At 38.1% G+C, this 13,799-nt stretch overlaps 1 protein-coding gene across 2 annotated transcripts in view; it reads left to right on the forward strand.

Annotated features, from left to right (window-relative positions):
• The window catches only part of lmtk2 (lemur tyrosine kinase 2), a 102,478-nt gene extending 96,177 nt beyond the window's left edge, over nucleotides 1–6,301 (forward strand). For both annotated transcript variants that reach the window (XM_048551671.2, XM_059654065.1), the window contains one exon: nucleotides 30–6,301. In XM_048551671.2, coding sequence (XP_048407628.1) covers nucleotides 30–58 — 29 coding nt within the window. In that variant the 3' untranslated portion in view covers nucleotides 59–6,301. The remainder of the gene's footprint in view (nucleotides 1–29) is intronic.
• Nucleotides 6,302–13,799: the final 7,498 nt, after the last annotated feature.

A 13,799-nucleotide genomic window follows, 5' to 3' on the forward strand; every position in this document is an offset into this window, starting at 1 on the left:
CTAATATTTATTTTTAACTTTGTTCACAGGAAGCAGTGAAGATGGTGAGAAGGATTGAAGCAAAACATGGAAAGAAGTGTGCAATGATTTTCCAAATTTTAAAAAATAATTTGACACTTGAGAGAGCAAATCGTTTCAGATTTAATTAAGATGGATACATCACTTAAACCCTCTTCTGAGAAAATGAATGAGTTGTTGTGAATCAATGAATATAATTGTTCAGTTTTTATGTTTGGTAAATTAAAAAATATTGTCCTTTATTGGATGTGGTCAGTGTCACATCAATATGGATTTTAGAGAAGTCTGGGCTACAAAAGTTTTGAGGCTGTCAATGGACACAACACTTACTCCCATCGAATTTCTTACGGTTTTACATGTAATTTCCATTTGGCACAACATAGGATTGTTAATTGTTCAATAAGGTTTTTTTATTCCCTACAAAATACTGCAATGAAGAGTTGAAAAATTATCTGTAATTCTCTGTATAAACTGTCATAGTTAACTAGGACATGCTTGCTTTTTTTCAGGGATAAGAGAGAGAATACGCAATATGCTAGGTCTTATTCTTTGCCTCCTGAAAGTGTGTTCGAGTTTGGAAGGAAGTTTTGTTCCAAAATCTGCATTATGCTATTGATGTAAAATGTGTCCAGTGGTTTTATAGCTCTTTAGTATTAGCTAAGCTCACAATCATCTCCATTGCAGATATTGCTGTCCAGTGTGGCAGTTTTAGATTCCAGTGGGAATACAGATGGAATGCCTGAAACATTATTTTCTGATTGTTATTTTCAGAGGCAGACTTTTGACTGCAGGCCTTTTGATAACTGTACCTGTTCATTTAAGACTGACCACAATATATGTACGGCAATAATGAAAGGATTTCAGGTAGTCTGCCAACAGTTGTATGAATTCCATGTCACCGCTGAATTTATCTTGTATTTTGAACACTACAAATGACACAACTGGTTATGAAACATCCACATATCTGAGTGCACTAACTGTTTTTGTTATGAATACCGTCAGAAATTGAGAAACACAAATAATTTTAAGAATGTATCTTTACTGTAGTAACTGATTATATGCCATATATGTAACTTATGACGTTCAGTTCTAAAATTCTGATTGCTCTTATGTCAGAGGTACACGTGACTGATATGTTTTCTCACAAGTTTATTTTTTGTAAGTTGCTGGTACCTTGTTGCAGCCAGGAAGACTAGCTCTGGCCCATTTTCCTTCACTTGTGGCTGTCAATAGATTGCAATGTTGCATGTCTACACTGTCATCCACATTCCACCAGTAATGATGTTGGTGTTTGTATATTTAAAGAGCTGTTGAGCTGTGGTCATGAGCAGTGTAACCTTTAAATGTTTAATGTTGTACTGAGTTTGGTGTATAGATGGCAAAGTAGTTGCACAAATTGTGACACAAGGTGATGTACTAGGGTGGGTAAATCAGTAGTGCTTCATTTATAGTGTTGACTTTCCAAGAGTGAATATTAGAAAAGAATGGAAAAGTCTGACTGTCCAGGTAGAGCATTGACTGCCCATTCAGTTGGAGGAATCCCAGCTATAACTCAAACAGGAAATGGTTAAATCTGCTTCCCTCAGTAGATCTATAGCAGATCTACTGTACATTTATTTTTAGCCACATAGACTTAGCTTTTTTTTCTATTATAATCCCTAAGATTTCTGTTAGTTGTTGACGTGGGCCTTGTTGATTGAGCAGCAGTTTGACAGGCACAAGGAATAATCAGTGCCTAGAATGAATAACCATGTTTAAGATGTGAATGTACAAAACATTTGCTATTTCTCCTCCAATTTTATTTCCATTTTTGTTTTTTATGGAAGTGTAAAGCTGTGCTAACAGTGTCCTGTTGTTATTGCCTTGCCCAAGTTGGCCATGAAGATGGTAAGCATTGCAAATTATCTACTATGGGATCTATTCTACTGGGCTTGACCTTTCCCCATTATCCATGCGCACGTGAATGTACTTCCACCTGGGGATTACTGGCTAATTATTAGGAATCTTTGCTTGGTAGTCTTTATTCCAGTTCATTTCTGCTATTGGTAGCTATGTGTTACCTATTGGTGCAAACACCCAACCTTGAAGACATGTGCATTTTTGGTCTCAGCATAACTATCATTTATCTATATAGCAGGAGAGATCCATTAAGAGTATTTTTCCTTCTTCAATTCTTCATCTTTGTTACCGTTTATCTGAATGTAACAAATCTACATAAACCTAAGGAATATCAGCACAGAAAATACTTCTTTTAACACTGGAATCATCCCATCTTCTGGATGTCTTGTGCCCTATAGAAGTAGAATTAGAGTAGTCCATCAAAGGGTGTAGGATGTAAGAAGAGTGATGAAACTTGTTAGTGCATTTTAGTGCAGGGAGATTGAAATTTTCAGGGCATTGATCTGTAAAAAGGTTTTAAGCTCAAGTAAATTTTACTGTTGTGAGAAATCAGGCTGAAGATCCTTCATTTCCTTTTGGCTTTCTTTTCATAACTTAGTTCCTCATCTGAGCCAATTCAAACTGGCTGAGTTTGTTCTGAATGCCAGTTGAATAGTAACAAATGAAGGCATGCTAGCAAGGAAACTAATTTATGAAGATAATTAAGCCAGGGCCCAAGAGCATCTTCAGACTATGAATTCCAAAGTTAGGGCAGTTTGTTTTATACCTTCCTGAGGAGCTGATAAATGTTGCACTCATTGTACTAGGAGAATGACTTCAGGAGTAGGTCTCAGAATATCCACCATAAACCCTTGAAGTTTAAAGAGGATATATCTGTTCAAAATTCACTTGGGATATTCTAGATGAATGGACTGTGTACTGGTGCAACAGGTTATTCATAGATTTGCACTACTTTCGAGCCATTGAGCTATTTCACCTAATGACAAACTCACTTGAATTTGCAATTTACTTCAAATGTGCAAGTAGGTTTCTTGAATCAGAGAATGTGTGACTACTCTGCTTTTAGTCTGCAAAACTCAATTTCTGACACGTTTCTGGGGGATGCTGGAAGGAATTCTAAAAGGAGAAATTTATCAAAGGCTTCCAAAAACAGAATTTTTCACAGGGTTTCCCACAATTGATCCAATCTACAGGCTTAAGATGCCGTGAAGATACTTTACAGAATTGATAAAGACTGATCAAATCACATGGAACTCAATTCAGAAAGCATTAGTGACTGAAGTAGGACTGAAAACTGCCCTGTATAAGTGTTGTTGTTCTAGAAAACAAATCAGACAAATGATATGAGCCCTACAAACTTCGTTAAAGATAGGGATATCCCACTGTTATTTGTTTGGAATAACTAGTTCAACTGTAGTGTACATATATGAAGATGATGTGTACCTGTATCTTGCTTGAACTATGAAAGGTATTTGGCAAGACAGGTGCTTAAAATGAGGCATTGATCATTTTTCCATAAGTGATTCTCTAGGCCCTGACTCCCTAAAATGAGATTCATTGCAAATGCTGTGACTTCCAATCACACAGGCTTTCAAGTATTTATTAATTTAGTGCATAACTACGTGCGTCCACTAACTGGTAATGAACACTGTCAAACAGAGTTAATAATTGAGTTTTCTTTAAATAAAAGACGTGAAATGCGTTAAGTCAAGAGAAACTGAAATTGGATTTTTGTCTTTTAATAAGCAGTGAGATTACAGCAAGTTTTGCAGAAAATAAGTGTATGGGATTTTCCTGACTAGTTTGATCAAGTTGGAAGATAAAGTAAGTGGATGATTTGAAATGTTAATTGGAAATCTGTACTGCTGTCTGAATTGAGGTCTGAGCACTGAACTTCAATGCCTGACGGGATAGGACTGTTATGAACGATGGACAAACAGTAGATTTGAACAAGTTAATAATTCATACCTGAATGTCCCTAAGTTCTTTAAATCAAAAATATTAGTTAAAAGAAGTCTTTGAATTGTGAAAAATATTGCAACTGCTCTGTAACGCCTCTTCGATTGTCTGCCAGGGTACTGTTGCTGAAACTATGAATTCCAGTCGAGCGCACAGCGTGTGAGGTGGGAGAATGCAGTACTGTCACCGAATAGTAACGTCTCCTTTTCAAGAATTTGCAGTGCTTACATCCTTATGATACTGTCCTACACTAAATATTTTAAATGTTAAATTTAGGAGATGTCCAAGAGCCAATTGTGACTAAAGTTATTGCTTCTGTGAGTCAGAAGCTATCTGTGGGGATATAAAAGAAATTGTAGGATAAATTCCCTTTATGAATAGATCCAACTGCATTAATCTCTTTGTCTCATGAGTTAAGCAAAGGAAGTACATATTTGATATGTGGAAATTATTATTTCAATCCTTGGATAGTGTTACAGTTTGTAAAGCTTCACGGTTACTGTTTACATATTTAAAAATTTAAATACAAAATATAGCATGTTGATTTTTATACTTGCATGTGGTTTCAGTACTGTGCACTTGCTCTGGCTGTGTCTCTCTCTGTCTTTTTTTCTTTCTTTCTCCCTCCCATTCCCCTACCCAGTCCCCATCCCTTCCCCCAGTGACCTTGTAAAGTGACAAAAGTTTGTTCAACAGGTGATGGGATAAGCATAACAACTTTGTATTGAGACTCTGTATTGTGGTATGTGTCTGTCAGGACAAGCTGTTAGTTCATATGTTGTTTTCAAACTAATGAACTGTATATTTGATAGTGAGGGGAGAACCTGTTGATTTTAGATACCAGTATACCTCATTTGTACACGCATGTATGTTGCAATGGACTACTCCACGACATTGCTGAGGTACTGTGCAATATCATAACTTTGAAATATAATTTGTTATCTAACTGCTCACAACAGCTTTGAGTGAAAAATGTACGCAAGTATTTTCATGTTTCTTGTGAAAAGCACAGGATCTATATTTTCCAGTCACTCAAAAATATGCCTGTTTATAGGCCCAAACTCTTCAGAACCAAATGTAGAAATAATGTAGGAGGAAAACACCTTCATCTTGGACAGGCAATGCAAAATCCCCTGTTTTTCAATGAAAATTATTCTTGTCCTGAGGGGACTCCGTATTTACATGGGAATCCAAACCATTGCTCTTTAGAAGCATGGTTAAGGTGAATGACACACTTTATTCCATTCTTTATACAAAACAAAATGATGCTAACTCATTTGTATTTGTTCTGTTATAGTGGCATTCAAAACCCTTGTGCATTTGTTTTCTGTTACTATTCAGATTATTGTTTTTGGATGAGATGCTTAAGGAAGTGGCAAAAGGCATCTTGCAAATAGGAATGATGTGGTCCTTTTTAATATTGTTCTCCACCTAATGGTGATTTATCAAACAAACCACACACCGCCAAAATCTTTGGCGGGCTGAAGAGCTGCCAGTAAAACACTTGTGCAGTTACTCTTCCTACTTGTGCAGCAGCTTTATTTGTTGCTACACGCCATGAATTTTAAACCTTGCTTCCAGATTCCAGTTACCTTGTTGGATTGTTCAGAACAATTTGGCTGTTTTGTTTTTTTTAATTCAAATAAATGTTCACTTGGTTCCAAACTACAACAGTACTGAACGTTTTCAGACTGCAGAGCTGAAGATAATCTGTGCAAATCGCTAACTTATTAATACAAACGGCAAATATAGGTTCCAGCATGTAGAAAGTTTTTGCCGTGTTACTGCACATATCTAGGATGTTTTGAATTAAACAATACATTATGGTCCAGCTGTGTGGTCTGGTTAATTCTGGGTGAACATATGAGCCAAGGGATGTGCCTCAGTGATCAAAAACTGCATGCTCCTTTAAACATACTTTTCTGCAGGGGTTCATGCTTGAAAATTATTTGTAAATAGTGAAACTCTATCCCCCACCTCATCCCATTTAAAATTAAAAGTTGCGTATACTTTTTGTCAACAGTAGCCTGTTCTACGTTACTTTGGATCTACTTAAATCGTTGATGAAAATACAAAATTATTTTGTTCAATGTATTGCTTTATCTTGCACATTTGAGAAGTATAACTTAATGTTTGATGGTACTGGATGTATATAAGTGTTTAATTCTGTCTGTAAATGGGAAATGATGTAACAAAGTCATAGGTACAGGTTTCTTTTTGTAATTTAATAAAAGATATATAATGAAATTGATTGCAAATCATAGTTAATGAAAAAAAATCAGGTCACAGTCCATGAAATATGTACATTTTGATATGTAATATTTTTACTTTAATTTCCATGCATAGTGTAATTCAATAAATTGTTTAATTTAAATACACTATGTATATTTAATTCAAAATAAAGTAAAATGAATTAATTTACATATTTAACTTTGTTCAACTTGTATATTTTGATTTTGTTACTGGTGACTTATGAATCTTGTCTTCTCATTTAGCAATTGTACCATTGTTGCTGTGTCCCTTCTTGATACGTCAACCAGCCAGACAGATTACATACAGGCTTATGAAGTAGGTACGGAAGTAAGCTGTTCAGCCCATTAGAGCCATCACTGCCATTCAGTTAGATCATGGCTGATCTGTTCGTGTTTCAAATTCCACATTTCTATCTATTGCCAATAACAATTAATCCTGATACTAACAAAAGTTTATCTATCTTGGCCTTAAACTCAGTGACTCCATCTCTACCATCTTTTGAGGCACTGTTCCAAAGTGTTTCAACCCTCTGAGAGGAGAAAAAGCATTATTGTTATTATTATCTCTTGTCCTGAAAGGATATCTTAATTTTAAAATAGTGCAGCTAGTTCTGGATCCCTCTCAAGAGTAAATAAAATTTCAACATAGTTTCTGTTAAGACGATTCACCATCTTGTATACCTTAATCAAGTCACCCCATTTCTCTAAATGCCAGTGAAACAAGCCAGTCTGTCCAACCTTACAATGTAAATTTACCTGCTCACTCCAGGTATCAATCTACTAAATTGCCTCCAATGCATTTACATCCTTTTTAATTGAGTTATCAAACCTCTGCGCAGTATTTCAGATGTAGTCTTACTAATGGTTCTGTATGACTGGAGCATAAAATTCTTTTATCTTCTGTTCTTTTAATAAAGGATAATATTCCATTTCCTTTCTTAACTATTTGCTACATCCGCAAATGAACATTTTGTGACTTGCTCTGGAGTAGCTTGGCTGCGTTCAGGCTTTTGAACCCACTTTCATCTACTTCCTTTCTTTTGCTTTCTTTGGGGTCTTCTGTGACGTGGTCGTAGATACAGCAGCAAGAGTAGGCTATTGGTAGAATGATGGCAGCATGCTCGTGACACCTCCCGGTGTTTTGGGTGGTTATGGCAAAGCTCCTCCCAGTGAGCAGAGGTGCCAACATCAGCAAAAGATTGCAGGCCCGGGTGCCTGCATTGGAGGCTAAGCATTCCATGCAGCTTTTTATTGAGATCGGACTTTAAGATCTAGGTGTTTTTCTTCCCTTTTTGCTCTGTTTCTTTTATCTCTGATGTTTTAATTCTGGTTTTTTTTAATCAAGATGGCCCCAGAGAATGGCAACTTTGTACATTTTTCACTGTACTTCTGTATTCCTCAATTTGAGTATACCTGACAATAAAATCAAAATCTAATTCTAATTCTAGAACACCAGCTCTCTCTTCACCTTGGAATTCTGCAGACATTCATCAGTTAGTACATATTTTGGATTTATCGTTTGTGCCCAAGCGAATTAATTTCACACGTTACCCTTGTTGTACTCAATCTGCCAGGTTTTTGCATGTAGCACCCATCAATATTGTGACATTCTTGCATTCACTTCACAACAACATTGTTTACTACCTACTTTTGTCTTCTGTATAATTTAGTTACCATGCTTTTGTTCCCTTCATTTAAGTCACTCGTAAAGGTGGTAAAAAGTTGAGATATTGTCCCTTGCAAGACCCCATTTGTTCACATCCTGCCAATCAGAAAAAGATCCATTAATACGTATTCTGTTTCTGACAGCCAGCCAATCTTGTTGCCCATGTTGGTATGTAATGATGTGCGCTTCTATTTTGTACAGTAAACTTTTTGTGTGATGCTGTCCTGAGCTTTCTGGAAGTTCAACTACAGTACAGTATAGAACAGAGTTGAGAAAAAACTTCTTCACCCAGAGAGTGGTGGATATATGGAATGCTCTGCCCCAGAAGGCAGTGGAGGCCAAGTCTCTGGATACTTTCAAGAAAGAGATGGATAGAGCTCTTAAAGATAGTGGAAACAAGGGTTATGGGGATAAGGCAGGAACAGGATACTGATTGTGGATGATCAACCATGATCATAATGGTGGTGCTGGCTTGAAGGGCCAAATGGCCTACTCCAGCACCTAATGTCTATTGTCTATACATCAATGAGCTTCTCTTATCTACTTTACATAACACCAATAAATGGGTGAAACATGACGTCTCTTGCTCAAAACTGTGCTGTTTTCTGATTGCCTTGAGTTTTCCGAAGTGCCCAGTTAGTGACTAATTCTGACAACTTGCAAATGACAGATGTTAATGTAACTGATCTATAGTTTTCTGGAAGGTACTCCCCTCTCCCTGGTATAGAGGAGTCATATTTGCCACTTTCCAGTCTGATGCACCCTTTCCTGAATAAGACCTTTTGGAAATTTAACACAAATATATATAGTACCTCTTTTAAAACTTTGACAATCAGGACCTGGGGTCATGTCTGTCCATAGCACCATCAGCTTGCTCAGTGCCAGAAGCAGCGATAATCGGAAATAGAAGGGAGGGAGAAACTTGTGGCAAGTTGTTGTGTGCAGTTTTGGACCCCATATCTCAGGAAAGATGTACTGACCTGGAGCGGGTTCAGAGGAGGTTCATAAGAGTAGTCCCAGGAATGGAAAGCTTAACATATGAGGAATGTTTGAGGACTCTGGGACTATACTCATTGGAGTTTAGAAGGATGAGAGGGGTATGTAATTGAAACTTTCAGAATACTAAATGGTCTGGACAGAGTGGCTGTCGGGAAGATGCTTCCATTGCTAGGAGAGACAAGGACCTGAGGGCACAGCCTTAGAGTAAAGGGAAGATCTTTTAGAATGGAGATAAGGAGAAACTTCTTCAGCCAGAGAGTGGTGAATCTATGGAATTCACTGCCACAGAAGGCTGTGGAGGCTAGGTCATCGAGTTTGTTTAAGACTGAGACAGACAGGTTCTTGATTATACGGGGATCAAGGGTTACGGGAGAAAGTGGGAGAGTGGGGTTGAAGAACTTATCCGCCATGATTGAATGGCAGAGCAGACTCAATGGGCCGAATGACCTAATTTATGCTCCTATGTCTTATGGTCGCAATGTTACTGGTTGACAAGTGCCTAGATCCCGAAGGACTTCTTCAAAGGGTCTTAAAAGAAATGTCTAGTGAGACAGGTTTAATTTTACAAAATTTCCTTGATTCTGGAATGGCCCCTTTAAATTGGAAAATCGTGAATATCACTGCTCCTTTTAAAAAGGGAGATGGATGGCATGAAAATACAGTCTAGTTAGCTTAACACCTGTCACAGTAAAATGTTAGGAGTTTTTAAAGAACTTAAAGCAGGGCAGTTGGATAAGATCAAGTTAATCAGGCAGTGGCAATGTTGATTTGTGAATGGGAAATAATGTTTCACTATTAGAGCTGTTTGAGTGAATATGCACTGTAGACAAAGGGGAATTTGTGGATATATTGTGGTTAGATGTCCAGAAGACATTTGATAGTGCGATAACCTTTGACATGGCACCTTAAGTCAGAGCTCATGGTGCAGAGGCTCACATATTGGGTTGGATAGAAAACGGATTGACTAACAGGAAGTAGGCAGTAGGTGTAACTGTTACAGAGATAGTAGGAACTGCCGATGCTGGAGAATCTGAGATAAGGTGGTGTAGAGCTGGATGAACACAGCAGGCCAAGCAGCATCAGAGGAGCAGGAAAGCTGACATTTTGGGCCTAGACCCTTGTTATCTCAGTAGGTGTAAATGGGTGTTTTTTTGGGTTTGTGAGGTGCAATGAGTGGTATGCTCCAGGGATTGATGCTGGGAATGCAGTTGTTCACCATTTATGACTTGGGTGAAGGCATGGTAGGTATGGTCACTGAAATTTGCCGATGACATTCAGATAGGGAGGGTAGGTATGCTGAGGATATCAGATGGTTATAAGAAGATATTGGTAGCTTAAGTGAATTGGAAGATGTGAAGTTGTGCACTTGGCAAGAAGAATTTTAAAAAAAGGAAATGATCTGCTCTGAGATGCAGAGGATCTGAATGTCATGCAGGAATATCAAGTAATTAGGAAGGCCTATGATACAACGAGATCAAAGCTGAGGACTAAATATTCAATGGTATCCAACTTTTTAAAAGGGACAAGCATGAAAGACATATGGTATCAATGTGGACTTCACCAGTTTCAAAATCTCCCCTTCCCCTACTGCATCCCTAAACCAGCCCAGTTCATCCCCTCCCCCCACTGCACCACACAACCAGCCCAGCTCTTCCCCCCCACCCACTGCATCCCAAAACCAGTCCAACCTGTCTCTGCCTCCCTAACCGGTTCTTCCTCTCACCCATCCCTTCCTCCCACCCCAAGCCTCACCCCCAGCTACCTACTAACCTCATCCCACCTCCTTGACCTGTCCGTCTTCCCTGGACTGACCTATCCCCTCCCTACCTCTCCACCTACACTCTCTCCACCTATCTTCTTTACTCTCCATCTTCGGTCCGCCTCCCCCTCTCTCCCTATTTATTCCAGTTCCCTCCCCCCATACCCCTCTCTGATGAAGGGTCTAGGCCCGAAACGTCAGCTTTTGTGCTCCTGAGATGCTGCTTGGCCTGCTGTGTTCATCCAGCCTCACATTTTATTATCTTGAAAGACAGAGTAGTTGGGTAACAGTGATGGTACCAGATAGAATAAATTTAATAACCAAAAATGGTCTTGAATTCATTGATGGAGATAAGAAATGAAAGTGGACAGAAGGCTAGGAGTAGTCTATATGTCCCCTAACAGTAGCTTTAATTTGGAACAAAAAATAAATCAGGAGAAAATGAGGGCATGTAATAAAAGCAGTGCATTAATCTTTGCTGACATTTATTCTTCACATAGATTGAGATTGGTTGATGAAACATGCATAGAGAGTATTTGGTACAGTTTCCTACAGCAATATTTTGTGGATCCAATCAGGATTCAGGCTATTTGGTTCTGGTGATGAGGCCGGTTTAATACGGATGGTGAGAGTAAAAGATGCCCAAGAAAGCATGGTAGAATTAGCATTTCGTTTAAAAGTGAGGAACTTGTCTTGATAACAACTATATTAAGCTTAAATAAGGGCAAATACAAAGGAATGAGGGTAGAGCTGGCTAGAATGGGCAAAGTATTTCGCAGTGAAGATGGTTCAGGAACAATGGCAGATATTCATGGCTCACAACAAAGATACATCCCAGTGAGGGGAAAAGGTTGTAGGAAGAGGTAAAGCCAGCCATAGTTAACCAGCAATGTTAAAGATAGTAACAAAGAGGAGATGAGAGAACAACTTTGAGAGGGAAGAAAATAATGTTGCAGAGATTAATGGTAAGCCAGATGATTTGGGAACATTGTAAAGATCAATAAATGATGGCCAAAAAAAAGGGAGAGGATAAACTTTGGTGAACTTGCAAGTACTGTTAAGGTGGATAGTAAGAGCTTCTTTATATACATAAAAAGGAAGAGAGAAGTCAAAGTGAACATAAGGATCTTAGAGAGCAAGGCTGAGAAAATAATGTGGAACCAGGAAATGATGGGGGAGTTGGATAAATACTTTGTATCCCTTGGACTTGATGGGTGCATCATAGGAATATAAAGGATGTAACCAACAGAGCTAATGGAAGCACTAGTAGTAATCTTCAAAGAATCCTTAGATTTTGGAAAAGTCCCAGAGGATTAGAAAACTGCCAATCTAACACTTTTAAATAAAACTGATGGAGGTACAAGATAGGTATCCTAAGGCTGGTTAGCTCAACATCTATGACTGGGAAGATATTAGAATCTATTAGAAAGTGTGTAATAGCAGACCATTCAAAAATATATAATATGACCAAGTAGAGTCCGAATGGCTTCATGATGGTGAAGTTGTGCCTGACAAAATTGTAGCTAGGCAAGATAAGTAGTGATGGGGACACAAAGAACATCTTTAGGACATGCAAAAATTTGACAGCTGGATTATAATGTGGGAAAATATGAGGTTTTGCACTTTGGCAGGAAGAATAGCAGAGCTAATTATTATTTAAATAGAGGAAAACTGCCGAAAGCTACAGAAAAGAGAGATTTGGGAGTCGTCATTCATGAATCACAAAAAAGCCAGCATCCAAGTTCAGCAGGTAATACGGAAAGCAATGGAATGTTGCTTTTTCTTTCAAAGGGAATTGAGTATCATAGTGGGGAGGTTTTGCTGAAACTATACAAAGCGTAGTCAGACCACAGCTGTAATGTTGCAAGCAGTTTTCACCACCTTATCTAAAGAAAGATATACTGGTATTGGAGGCATCCCAGAAAAGATTTGTTAGCCTAATACCAGGCATGGGGAGACTGGTTTATGAGGAGAGGTTGAGAGAATTGGGCCTGTACTCATTGGAATATAGAAGAATGAGAGGTGATCTTATTAATATACACAAGATTCTTATGACGCTCGACAGACTAGATGTGGATGTGGTTAGGTTGTTTATGCTTGTGGGACACTCTAGAACTAGGGGGCCTAATCTCAGAATAAGGTGCTGCTCATTCAGAGCAGAAATGAGAAGTATTTTCTTCTCAGAGGGTAGTGAATCTGAGGAATTCTTTACTGCAGAGGGCTATCAGATTTGTTAAGTATATTCAAAGCTGAGAACAGATATATTTTTAATCAGTAAGGGAATGTAATGAAGAGCTATAGAAAACGGAGGAAAGCGAAGCTCAGGATGATTAGATAAACTATATTATTGAATGGCAGAGCAAGTCTTATTGGGTTGGTTAGCCCACTTCTGCTCCAATGTTTTATGGTATAATAGAATGTTATTGTTTATTGCGAGGGAACTTTAATTCAAAAGTAGGGAGATTATGCTTCAAGTACTCAAGGCACTGGTGAGACAGTATCTGGAATACTAAGTACATTCTTGGTTTCTACATTTAAGGCAGGATGTAAATGCAGTGGAGGGAGTTCAGAGGAGGTTTACCAGATGAATGCCTGGAATGGATGGGTTGTCTTATGAAGAAAAGCTGGAACAGTTACTTTTCTAAACATTAATGGATAGAAGACTAACAGATAACTTGATTGAAATAGATACAATCCTCAGGAATCTTGACAGGGTAAACGGGGAAAGAATTTTTCCTTTAATGGGAGAATTAAGAATTAGGGAATCGGTGTTTAAAAATTGGGGTCGGCCAGTTAAAAGCTTGAAAAAGTGATTTTTTTTCTCATCGCTGAGTTGTAAATCTTTGGACCTCTCCCTGAAAATAGGCTGGACATAGAATTGTTGAGTAATATTAAGGCCAAAGTAGGTAGATTATTGTGAATCAGGGTGCAGTAAGTTTACAAGGGTAGATGGAGTGTGGGTTTGAGTTATGATCAGATTAATCATGGCATCATCCAATAACAGAGCAGGTTCAATGGCTTACACCAGATTCGTGGTTCTACATACCACTTCCCTGGATGTTGTAATTTTACAAAATTCTCTCTTCCTTCCATCTCCGCATTTATAGCTATTACTAAGATATTTTCATGTCCCCTATATTGAAACAAGACAGAAGCAAAACATTTGTTCATTTCATCCACCTTATCTTATTCTTGATTAACCTCCATTATAATTCTTTAGAAGACCAACATTCATTTTATTTGCTCA

The sequence above is a fragment of the Stegostoma tigrinum genome, chromosome 23 (assembly GCF_030684315.1).
Source record: "Stegostoma tigrinum isolate sSteTig4 chromosome 23, sSteTig4.hap1, whole genome shotgun sequence".
NCBI classification, from domain to species: domain Eukaryota; kingdom Metazoa; phylum Chordata; class Chondrichthyes; order Orectolobiformes; family Stegostomatidae; genus Stegostoma; species Stegostoma tigrinum.